The sequence below is a fragment of the Pipistrellus hanaki genome (genome assembly GCF_964339955.1).
Source record: "Pipistrellus hanaki genome assembly, chromosome: 2".
In the NCBI taxonomy this organism is placed as follows: Eukaryota; Metazoa; Chordata; class Mammalia; order Chiroptera; family Vespertilionidae; genus Pipistrellus; species Pipistrellus hanaki.
Window position 1 is genome coordinate 65,582,226 of NC_140504.1, and position 12,769 is coordinate 65,594,994.

A 12,769-nucleotide genomic window follows, 5' to 3' on the forward strand; every position below is an offset into this window, starting at 1 on the left:
CTTCTGAGCATTTATATGAAAATAAGTCAGTTATTTTTTGTTTACTTGTCTGTTTTCTTCACTAGAATGTAAGTACTCTGAAGAAAGGCATTTTGTCTATGTGGTTCATGGCCATATGGCTACTCCTACTGGTGCCTGGCTCCTAGTAGATATTTAATAACTATAATATTTGTTGACTGGATAATGGCTAGTTATAGATAGTGAATATCCCTTTCCTTTGTCAACTGATTAAGTTCCTGGGAAAGAGTTTACACTAACCCCCTACTGAAAATTCTATTTCCAAGTGTTTTCTCATTTGCTCTTTGTATGAATCACCAACAGCCAATGGAAATCTTTTTTATCCTTGAAGAGGAATGTATGTTTTCTCAGGTTACAGATGTAACTTTCAAGACCAAACTTTTTGACAACAATTTTGGAAAGTCAGTTCATTTCCAGAAGCCCAAGCCTGATAAGAAGAAGAAATATGAAGCTTACCTTGAACTTGTCCATTATGCAGGAGTGGTAAGTCACCTATAGAGCTTCAGTCCTGACTGTTTCAAATGCACTCAGCCAAAGTCTTTAAGTAATATATAACTAAAGTTTAGATTAAATGAAGAAATGAACAAAATAAATCTCATTTCTAGAAAAAGTTGGTTCAGCCTTTTTGCACTTAGGAAATGAAATAGCTATACTATAATAGTTTTCCATGTGCACAGAGGTCAAAAATCTCAAAATAGACTCTGTCACCCCAACTCAAAGTAAGATACTTTAGAAAGTCATGGAAACTATCAAAGTCATGGGTTTCTCCTTATTTGTCCTTACTTTTAATTTAAGAGTGTATGAATGAGTGATTTCAATTGATCTTTTTATTGAAGATTAAAAAAATCTCTCATACTATTGTACTTGGTGAAGTAGAGCACCCCAAGGAAGAAACAATATAAAGAAATAGTCTCTGTAAAGTAATGATCTCAAACCTATGGCCAACAAAGGTTTCCAATGAATCTCACTGCTTCTTCACATTTCCCCACTGGTGCGAGGGTGTGTGTGTGTGTGTGTGTGTGTGTGTGTGTGTGTGTGTCTTTTTTCTGCTTTTATGTTTCTGGTCAGTGATTCTAGATAGAACAGAACAATAACTGATAAAGGATAAAATAATACTTCTCTCCCTTTTTACTTCAGTGCAAAGGATAAAATAATACTTCAAATTTGCTTGTAATTTTCTTCCTTGATATTATTTTAAAAATGTATATTTTATTGATTTTTTACAGAGAGGGATAGAGAGTTAGAAACATCGATGAGAGAGAATCATCAATCAGCTGCCTCTTACACACCCCCTACAGGGGATGTGCCTGCAATCAAGGTACTTGCCCTTGACTGGAACCGAACCCTGGACCTTTCAGTCTGCAGGCTGATGCTCTAGCCATTGAGCCAAACCAATTTTGGCATTCCTTAATATCTTTAAATATTAATTATGAGAGGCCTGATGCATGAAGATTCATGCAAGAATGGACTTTCCTTACCCTGGTTGCTGGCAATGCCTTCACTTAGGCTGGAGCTGCCTTTCCACCTTCCCATGCTGCCCATAGGCCTGGAACAGCTAAGGCAGTGCAGAACACCTGTGTCGTCAGTCACCATGGTGATGATACAAGCATTCTACCCCACCCCAGGCTGCTTGGTGCCCCTGCATGCAAATTAACCTGCCATCTTTATTTGGTTAATTTGCATACTCACTCCTGATTGATTGTTGGGTTTCACAAAGGTACAGTCAATTTGCATCTTTCTCTTTTATTAGTGTAGATAATAATATTTAGAGCAAAATACCATTACAATTGTCAATGGTTTTTTGAATACTCACAGTGTGTCAGAGACACTTGGATTGTTTCATCTATTCTCGCCTATGAAGGAGTGCTGATGTGAACTGTTTCTATTTCAAATACCATCTATTTCTTCCTTCTCTTTTCTCCTTTCTTCTTTTCTCTGTTTCTCACCTCCCCTTCTCTCCCTTTTTACTTCAGTGCAAAGGGTAAATTCTGAGAATCTCTTTGTGTGGCACAAAGACTTCTGGGAGTATTATTCAGTATTGTTACATCAAACTAATTTAAAGTGTTTTTTGTTGTTGTTGTTGTTGTTGTTGTTTTTTTAAGGAATGAATAATTTGCTATGTTAATTTATATATTCTCCTCTTTTGTTACCCAAACTGTGTGTCTTTCCAAAGGTGCCTTATAACATCAGTGTCTGGCTTAAAAAAACAAAGACATTCTTAATGAAAGGGTGGTGGCTATATTTCAGAAGTCATCTAACAAACTCTTGGCGAATCTTTTTGAAAATTACATCAGTACTGACAGTGGCAAGTCAAACAATCTTCCCTCATTTTTCAGCCTCAAAATGAAACTCATGGTTCTCATGGTTGCCTTGATGCTTACAACAACTCTTGCTTCTTTCCTGTGATATTTGTCCGCTCCGAGGTCTAGTTGTCCTCTCTTATTAACCTTTCTCACCTCATGTTGATAGTTCTTCAAGGAAATGCTGCTCAAAGATAGATATATTTCAAGAAGCCTGTTCTGGTCTGCCTTTATCTTATGCTCAACCCAGATGCAAAGAGACAGCAGAAAACCATGTTTTGAAAAAGAATTTTGGGGAAATAACATGTCACTTTAATAGATATTCCCCAAATATCTTGGAATTCTCCTTCACAGTGCTTTTCTATTATAATAACTTGATGTTATTCTAAGCTTCATGATGATAGGAATTATACCTGATTTGTTCAATCATAGCCTCAAGCATGTAGCAAATGCCTGTTTAGCAGGTACTCCATAAATATTTATTGATCAACTAACAAGTAATCTTGTTTAGTAGTTTATAATTTACAAAGAACTTTCAGATACATCATCTTACTCAAGCCTTGTCATGACCCTTTCAGATACATAGAGAGGAAAATCTCTCCCTTTCTTACAAGAACAAGTGTGGAAGAGTAAGTCACACCCCCAGTTTCAGAAATCTATTAAATGGCAAAGCCAAGGTAGGAAGCAGGATTTCTCAGAAACAAAATGGAGAGATGGACAGGCTACAATTCAGACTTCTGCACTGTGACACAAAGGATTTGAAGACACTGAGCTGAAGTTCCTAACATAAGCCTCACAACCGAAACTAAAGCTAGGCTAGCTACAGAAGGACACTCTCACAGTTCATAGCAAAGTCACAGATTGGCAACCCTTGAGAAAAACCTGGCCTTCAAGCATGGTTGTGTTTGGCCCAGAGGGGTTAAAGAATAATCAGAAGATTTCACATACATATTTAATTACCATATTTCTTTTTAAAAAATGGGACAGATTTATGTGAAAATAGAAAATCTGACCAGCCTGGTTCAGCTATCTTCATGGCAATTGGGCAGAATGCTAACTATTCTTTAAATGGGGTGAGTACTCTTACCTCCTAACATTCCCTTCCTCTTATTATCTTACACCCGCTTCAAGTGAACTCCAGGCCCCTCTGGGATAATTAGGAACACCTGACTGGGTTTGATCCCCAATAGAGGGCATGTAGGAGGCAGCCGATTGATGGAGAAATAATTTAGCTCTTTCTTTCTGGCTTTACCAGCACATGATGACATAATTCAGAAGCATGCCTGAAATCCTGTTGGCCTGTCTCAAGAGGAAGTTGACAGATGGAGACTACTGTGTTGGACCTTGATCATCTTCAGGCAATGCATCTGCCTAAATCTAATAGGTTCAAAAGTGGCTCTGAGAGGTCTGTTAGATAGTGGTCACATTGCTTATGGCTTCCAGATGAGTAATTCTCTGATCAGGAGAAACCAGAGAGAGGTTTGGGCAGAGAATTAGAGAGGAAGTCATCTTTTAATTCTTCAGGATATGTGCTGTGTTCTTTATAAATAGAAGAGAATTGGCCAGAATGTCTTTTTCCATAATTATTTAAGCACACCCTGCAAATACTTGCCTCTAAGTTTCCAACTCAGCCAAACATCAATTTACCTATAATAAACCACATTTTATTTTATTTTAAACCAGTTATAATAAAAAAATTAATGGAAGGTAGTATATTTCCTTTTCATGTATGGAGAAACTGAAGTACAGACAACTCAAGTGGTTCCCTTTGAGGATCTAGGGCATGTCAGTAGGACATTCATAATTAAACTTTATGACATCTGTCCCAGCACAGTACTACACAGACAGAAATAATATTTTATTAGTTTTTCAGATTGATGGCTGGCCCATTTTTTTCTAGATTGCCCATGGATTTTGTTGTTGTTTTACATCTTAGTGAGTTAGCACTACACAGATGTTTGTAAAACAAATTGGCTTGGCATAAATTTGTTTTTGCTTCAAGAAAGTGGAAGTAGATATTTTTTTATAAATTATAAAAGTAATGTATGAGTGTTGCCAAAACCACAGAAAATATAGAAAAGCTAAAAAGAGGAACATCAAGATTACCTATAATTTTACATAGGAGATAACAACTGCTAACATTTTGATGTATACTACCCCAACATTTTTTATGTGCATACCCACCCATAATACAACTGCACTTAAAAACATAGACAACTTGGCCAATGTGGTTCAGTTGGTTGAGCAGCGTCCCAGGCACCAGGTGGTCACTGGCTTGATTCCCTGTCAGGGCACATGCCCAGGTTGTAGGCTTCATCCCCAGAGGTGTGCAGGAGGCAGCCCATCTATGTTTCTCTTTCAGAGATTTTTTTTTCCTCTCTCTTCCTTTCCCTTCCTCTCTTTGAAATCAATTAAAACATTATTTTAAAATGGCATATATACACAAAACCATGTATATACATACAGGATCATAACATTTTGTGACCCACTCTTTCTCTTAAATTCTAGAAATATTTCCATGTCAGTTATATGGATCCACACTATCATTTAAAAAAGTTGAAGCATTTTATTGTATACCCGTTCTTTCATAATTTAATGAAACCAAATTACTATGGATGAACATTTGATCATTTTTCTTGCTTAATTTTTTTGTATGACTAAATAATGCTGCAATGAGTATCTTTATACAGTTGGCTAATTATTTCCTCAAGGAAAGCACTAGAAATATACTTTTTGTGTTAAGACATAAGTATTTTAAAAGCTTTTGTAGATATTGTCATAGTGCTTCTAGAACTTTGATGAATATATGCTTTCATCAGTAGGGCCTGGTAATGTGACAAAAAAGAGCTTTCTGAATGTCTTTTTCTTTCTCTACAGTTTGAGGAAAATAAACACAAGAAGGGAGCTTCATTCCAAATGGTTGCACATCTGCATAAAGTAATTTTTAATTGCATCTATTTATATATTAATTACCTCACAATCTGCATACATTATTACTTACTTGAAATTTTACATCTTAAAATAAGAATAAAGTATCTGAAGCCAGCCAACTTGGAAAAGTTGAAAGTTGAAAATGTCAAATTTCATGCCAAAAAAAGAGCATTTGTGGAAAATTTTAATTCATTACTTTATTTTGAAGAAAAAGTTATCGTATACTTCGGGAAGCTTATGGTGAACATGCTCTATCTCAAGATACTTGTGAACACTGGTTTAAATGCTTTAAAAGTGATGATTTCATTGTGAAAGACAACATCCAGGCCAACCAAAAAAGTTTGAAGACCAACAAGTATAAGCATTATTGGATGAAGATGCATGTCAACTAAAAAGTAACTTGTAGAAAGATTAAACGTTGCTCAGCAATTTCCGATCATTTACAAGCAATGGGAAAAATTTTAAAGGAAGGAAAAATAGGTGCCACATTAACTAAACAAAAGGCAAATGGAAAACCAAAAGTCATCAGTAAAATGATGTTTCAACAGCAAGAAAAAATTTTTTTGCTTCAAATTGTGACTGGTGATGAAAAGTAGATTTGAGAATCCCAAACACACAAAATCATGGGTTGATCTAGGTCAATCATCAATATCCACTGAAAGGCCAAATCACTACGGTAAGAAGACAATTATCTGCGTTTGGTGGGATCAGGAAGGTGTAGTATATTATTAGCTTCTAAAACCAGGTAAAACCATTAATACTGATGGCTACCGACAACAAATAATCAATTTGAACCATGCTTTGATCATGAAATGACTAGAATGTGTCATAAGACATGGCAAAGTAATTTTGCTTCATGATCATGCACCATCACACACTTCAAAACCAGTTAAAGACACATTAATAGATCTTGCCTGGGAAGTATTAACCCACCCTCTGTATTCACCAGACCTTGCTCCTTCAGATTACCATTGTTCAGAATGATGGCACACACACTTTTTGAACAGCACTTAAAACGTATGAAGAAGTGGAAAATTGGGTCTCTGAATGGTTTGTCTCAAAACAAGAAAAGTTCTATTGGTATGGTATCCATAAATTACCTGAAAGATGGGGGAAATTTATAGCTAGCAATGGACATTACTTTGAATAAAGCACTTTTGATGTTTGTCTTAAATTATCATGTTTTCTTTGATTACAAAATCCACCATTATTAACTTGTACACCTAGTAAATTGATGACTAACCTAAAATCAACAGCACCTCATTTTGTGATGTGTAAAGCCCAATATAAACAAAATGCCAGGTAAGAACTGGACTTCTTTGTAATCTACACTTGGGCATACACTTTACTTAAGTCATATTGAATGTCTCTTTAAGAAACATTTACCAGTTCCTTTTATATAATAAAGGGAATAAAAATGAAAGCAAATTAAAAGAGATCTTTAGTCTAGTTAGTGTGGCTTAGTGGTTGAGCATTAATCCATGAACCAAGAGGTTACCTCCTCAGCTCCTGGTCAGGGCACATGGCCATATTACAGGCTTAATCTCCAGTAGGAGGTGTGCAGGAGACAGCCAATGGATGATGTTTCTCTCCCATCAATGTTTCTATCTCTGTATCCTTCTCCCTTCTTCTTTTTCTTAAAAAGAAAATCAATAAGACATACTTTTAAAAAGTGAGATCTTTAAAACCTCCACAAGATTGCCTTTGAATTGAGATTCAAGTGGACATACAGAAGGATTTCACAAAGCAGGCTCAATTGTGTAACATTGGAATACTTAACGCTACCATTTAAATTCCGTCTTAAATTTCATGCTAAAATGTGGATGAGCTTCTATGTCATTGTCTACAAGGGCAAAGTATAATAAAGAGAGATTGAATAATCAATTGGGGGATTTAGACAGATATATAAGCAAAAAGGAAATTGTTTGGTCTGAATTAACTAAGTTAACCATAAAGACATTTCCTAAATCCATTTCTAATTGTTTAAAACTTCCATCCAGTCATTCTTCCCAAGACTAATATCTTCCCTCTCCCTAATAGTATCTATCTCTTCAGTTATGAATTTCTGGGCAGTGAATACTCTTTTTTTGTTTCTTTTCTTTCCAAGTTATATTGAGATCTTCTTGATATAAAGCACTGTATAAGCTTAAGGTGTACAGAATAATTATTTGACTTATGGTAATTATATGAAATGATTACCACAAGCTCAGTTAACATCCATTATTTTATACATACAAAAAATGACAATAAAATTTCTTTTCCTTGAGATGTGAACTCGTAGAAATTACTCTCTTAACTCATATGTACTGATAGCAGGGTTTACTCTAGTACATGCAACCCTAGTATTATTTATTTTATAACTAGACGTTTGCACTATTTGATGACCTTCATCCAGTTTCTCATCTCCCATCTACTCCAGTTAACTACAAATCTAATTTTTTTTTTTCTATGAGTTTGGTGTTTTCATTTTCTTTTTTTAAGATTCAACATATAAGTGAGGGCGTATATATTTGTCTTTCTCTGTCTGACAGATTTCACCTAGCATAATGCTTTCAAGGCTCAAGCATGTTTTCTCATATGGCAGGATTTCCTCCTTTTTATTGTTATTTAATATTCCACTGAATATATATACTGAAACTTTTTTTATCAAGTCATCTGTAGATTGATACTTAGGTTGTTCACATGTATTGGATAATTGTAGTGGATACTTTGTGATGAGTAGGTGGTGGTAGAAGGATGATGGGATAAGGTAGGTGATCAATCAGGTTTTTCATGTTTTTAACTAGAGGCTTGGTGCATAAAATTCATGCAATTAAGGGGTGGGTCTCTCAGCCCGGCCTGCACCCTTTTGCAGTCTGGGACCCCTCACTCCTTACAGCCCACCTGCTCGCTGCTCTTTACTGCTTGGCTTGCTGCTCCTTAGTGCTTCTGTGGAGGCAGGGGAGGCTCCTGCCACTGCCTCTGTGCTCACCAGCTGTGAGCTTGGCTTCTGGCTGAGTGGCACTCCCCCTGTTGGGAGCACACTGACCACTATGGGGCAGCTCCTACATTGAGCATCACCTCCTGGCTCAGCATGCATCATATGACTGGTCATTCTGGTCATTCCACAGTAACAGTTACTTAGGCTTTTATTATATAGACTAGTGGCCCGTTGTGGGAAGATTCCTGCTGAGGTCGCTGCCCTGCCAGTTTCATTCCTTTCTGCAGCACTTGGCTTCTTTCTACTCTGTCTTCAGTCTTTGCTCTGGCCTGGATATGCAAATTAACCACCATCTTGGTTGGGTTAATTTGCATACTCACCCTGATTGACTGGTGGGCATGGCTTGGGAGCAAGGGTGTGGTCAATTTGCATGTTTCTCTTTTATTAGGTAGGATTGCTTAAAAAAAAAAAAATTCTTACTATTAACTACATGGCTTTATTTCCTTATGTCATGAGTTTAAAGATTCTCAGCTTTCTCTTTAGAATTACAGACTTCTATAAAGCTTGGCCGGAGGCTGTCAGCCTCAAAGTTGTATATTTGTCACGCACTTATGTCTTTAGAGCACTAATCACCATTGGAATATGTAACCAGATGTTACTGATTCCGATTTCTAAGGTTCTGTAGTATTTTGCATTTTTATTAACCTCCTGTAATTAAGATCCCAATCTTGACAGTCTGTGACCTATTTTTGGAAAGTGTGATGCTAAACAATGATGCTGCAGTTTGAGTTCTTGCAATGCAAACACTTCATGTTCATTCACGCTGTATGTTTTTGCCTCATTGTTTTGTATCAGCTGGGTTTCTGAATGCATTTAGGGACATTGCTTCCATCTAGCAAGGAATCTAATTAGCTACCTCTATTTTGGAGCCATTCTGTTACCTATTAGAGTTGCCTCCCATGGAGTTAGCTCTGATTTCAGCAGGAATTTTTTTTTTTTTCTTTAACTCATAAGACAAAGTAATAAAAAAAAGCTTCATGTTCTAATAAAAACAGCTCTTCATGTGTACTTAAAGGAAATGAGTGTGCATCACGGTAAGGTGTCATAGGATCCGACCTTTGCTACTTTTTGCATATCGTCTGAATGGGATGCGAGTACAAGAGTGTGGATATATGGCTTTTATTTATTTTCTAGAGGGCTGGTGCACAAAATTTGTGCATGAGTAGGGTCCCCAGGCCTGGCCAGTGATCAGGGCTGATTAGGGCCTTCCAACTGCTGGCTGGGGCCTCTCTTCTCCAGCTACTGACTGCTGGCTGGGGCATTCTTTCATTCCACACAGCCCCCTAATGGTCAGTACATGTCATAGCGAGTGATTGTCTCCAGGTTGAATTCCTGTGGGTACAATTTGCATATTAGGTTTTTATAAATATAGATTTCTGTGACCCTGCACACAGTTGTCTCATTCCCATTTTTTAAAATAAAACTTTAGTATGAGTTAGAAGGAGTGCTGCTTAGCTTCTTCCAGAAGACTTTGCTGAGAGCCAGATTCAGTGGCTCCTTAGATGGCTTTTCAAAGGCTTCTACCTGAGATTGCAGCTCTAGTGGTGCTTCTTTTGATGAAAGAAAAGGTGATAGGAGGATATTTATAATACAGAATAAACTTAGATGTGAAATGTAAGCTGGAATGTGGCCACATCTTTTGTAAGGCAAAACAGCAAACTCAATTTTGTTGTGCCATTTTCCTTTCTTCTTATCATCCCTTTTTGTAATCCATTTGTTCTACTTGGAGATATCAGTTCCCTTTTGAATTCTTATTTTTCTCTCTAGCTGTTTTATTTTGTTGGGGGGCTGAGGTGTTTTTTTTTTGAATAGATGTGATACCAGACACTTACATTCTAGCAAAAATGTATTCTTTTCCACCTACCAAAAGTATTTGCTTATTAAGTCTTGACGGACTGCAGACTATAGGGTTCATTCCAATTTAAAGGATTTTCAGGTAAATTCTTTTTGGGGACTCCCACATAAAAGTATGAGCACTGTGAGTGTTATCAGGTTGGGAGTCGGTGAACTAATTATTACCTACTAGAGGCTTGATGCAAGAAATTCATGTGCGGGGCTCGATCCTCACAGCCCCAGCAGCCTTGGGTAGCCCTTGCAGCCCTAGCTGGCCCTTGCAGTCCCTTACAACTCCTCAAAGTCCCTCGTAGCCCTGGTCAGTCCTCATAGCCCCTCACAGTTTTGGCCAGCCCTCCTATCCCTGGCTGTGTCCGGAAGGTAATCCGGATGGTAGTCTGGACAGTAATCTCGGTGGCCATTCTGCTGTTCAGTCTAATTAGCATATTAGCTCTTTATTATATAGGATCATACAGGAAATAGCAAATTCAAACTCTTTGAACCCAAGCTGCAGCAATTAGGACAAAATCTAGGGTAGTAACATTTTTTAAACACAGACTCAACTGGACTTCTTTCTTCAGGTATAGTGAACCCCCACTTAGATCTACAGCAGCTGCACTGTAATGGTTTCTCCGAAGGGATTAAGATATGCCGAGAAGGTTTCCCAAACTGACTGCTGATTTTAAACAAAGGTAAACTATGTCCCAGGATCCAAGAAGCCCAAGGCAATCTATTCTGTTTATCTTTCTTTTGGGGTGTTTAGGTATGCATTGTTTGTTTGGTTGATGTCCTCCAGACTACAGATCAATGTGTTTTGCTGGTGGTGAGATATATGATGACAGAGTTCCATTATTATTTTCCCTTAAATCCAACATCTATGCAGCTTTAATGTCCTTATATCTCTATTAATGGATAATAGACCCACATATAGAAGAAATATATACAGAAAAAAGATATGGAGGCTGAATTGAATCTCTGAAATGTTGTATGTACTCAATCCTAGCTGCCATCCATGCAGCTGTTGATTCACTAGCAAATATGGGAAAGGAAATAAGCCAGCAGGTGTGTGGCTTTCTATTTCCCAAATTCTAAAAGAGCAAACTATAGGTCATCAAGCATAAGGAACTCTTTAGCTTTTGTGACCACAAATACAAATAGAGCACAGGTGAAAGTGGAAACTTCCCTGCTATTTGAGAGATAAATGTAATGCTCCTTAAACCTCAGCCTTGACTACATTCACTTTTATAATTATTCATCTAAGCAAGTCTCTGCCAAGATATAAAATGCTGAATAAACCTTAGTCTGCTAAAAAATATGTATACATTTCAGAGCTAGAAAAAGATGAATCGACTTGCTGTGGTTAACTGTTTGTGTGCAAACAGGTTAATTCATAAGTACTGTTTTAGGAAATTAATTCTAGAGGACTGTCTGAGTAATTAAAAACTTTAGGTCAACCCTGCTATCCATAAAAATGAATTCAAAGTTAACTTCCTTAAATGTGATTCACTAAATTCTGCCTTATCTTAGATGATCTTGGTAGGACTCACATATTTTGAGAAACCGCTAACTAATAGATAGATTTGATTTTATCTGATAGTCGACAACATGTTGTTCCTAATTATATCTATACTAGAGGCCCAGTGCATGAAAATTCATGCACTGGAGGGGAGGTCCTGCAGCCTAGCCTGCCCCTTCTCATAGTCTGGGGTGGTAGGTGACCCAGCGATCAGGTTAAGGCGGCACCCCCATTACCCTCTGCTGCTGCCACTGCTGGCAGTGCAAGCATTGGCCAGCCCTGGTTACCTGAGCCTCAGGTGACCCTTGGTGACTGGGAAGTTACCATCTGAGGCTTGAATGAGCCTCAGGTATCAGCTGGGCAGCCACCATCCGAGGCCCTTTGTTATGTGGGATGACACTCTAACCACCTAGTGAAACTGGCCAAGGCCATAGGATTACTTTTAAAAAAATATTATTAAATATTTTAAACACACTGAAGTTATTGTAATATGCACTCATGGAACTATCACCAAAGTATATCAATTGTTAAATTTTTTCTGTAATTGCTCACAACTTTAAAGATTAAATTAATAAAGGTAAAGCCCTTTGCATTTTTCTCTCAATCCAAGTTCTGTAAAGATATGAACATTTGTAGATATGCAGATATCTTTAAAAGTTGATGTGATTTTTAAAAATGTTTTTAGTTTTCACATAAATAACATTTTGTATATATTATCCTAAGTTTGTGTTTTTAATTCAATACTAGTTTCAATTTTATTAATGTTGATAAACATAGTGCTAGAGTATTGATTTTTAACTACTGTATTCTATTCTATTACCTAAATAAACCATAATTTATCCATTTTCTAGTTCAAGTAAATTTGGGTCATTTATGATTTTTCATCATTACAAACAGTTCTGCAGTGACATTTTTGTAAATATCCCCTGCCCTGAACATATGCAGTAGTTTCTTGAGGATACTTTACTCAAAATGCCGGTCATGCTGATAGTTTGTGGATGGCAGCTGGCCGAGGCACACACTTTGAATGACATTTCTCCAGGGTACTAATTATTGGGTTTTAGGCTACACACAATTCAACTTTATGAGATATTGCCAAAATGCTTTCCAATTTACTCTTTACCAGAGGAGTATGAAAGTCTCATTACTTTATATTATCACTAACTTGTGGTATTTCAGACTTCAAAAACT

General features: G+C 37.0%; 2 protein-coding genes across 2 annotated transcripts in view; both read left to right on the forward strand.

Moving 5' to 3' along the window:
• The window catches only part of CIP2A (cellular inhibitor of PP2A), a 561,728-nt gene that overhangs the window by 134,183 nt on the left and 414,776 nt on the right, over positions 1–12,769 (forward strand). The gene's annotated exons all lie outside the window — the stretch shown is intronic.
• MYH15 (myosin heavy chain 15) overlaps positions 1–12,769 on the forward strand; it is a gene marked incomplete at both ends in the record, with an annotated part of 196,140 nt that overhangs the window by 49,780 nt on the left and 133,591 nt on the right. The window contains 3 exon segments of the mRNA XM_084870441.1: positions 322–501; positions 2,192–2,216; positions 2,219–2,327. Of these exon segments, the coding sequence (XP_084726567.1) occupies positions 322–501; positions 2,192–2,216; positions 2,219–2,327 (314 nt within the window).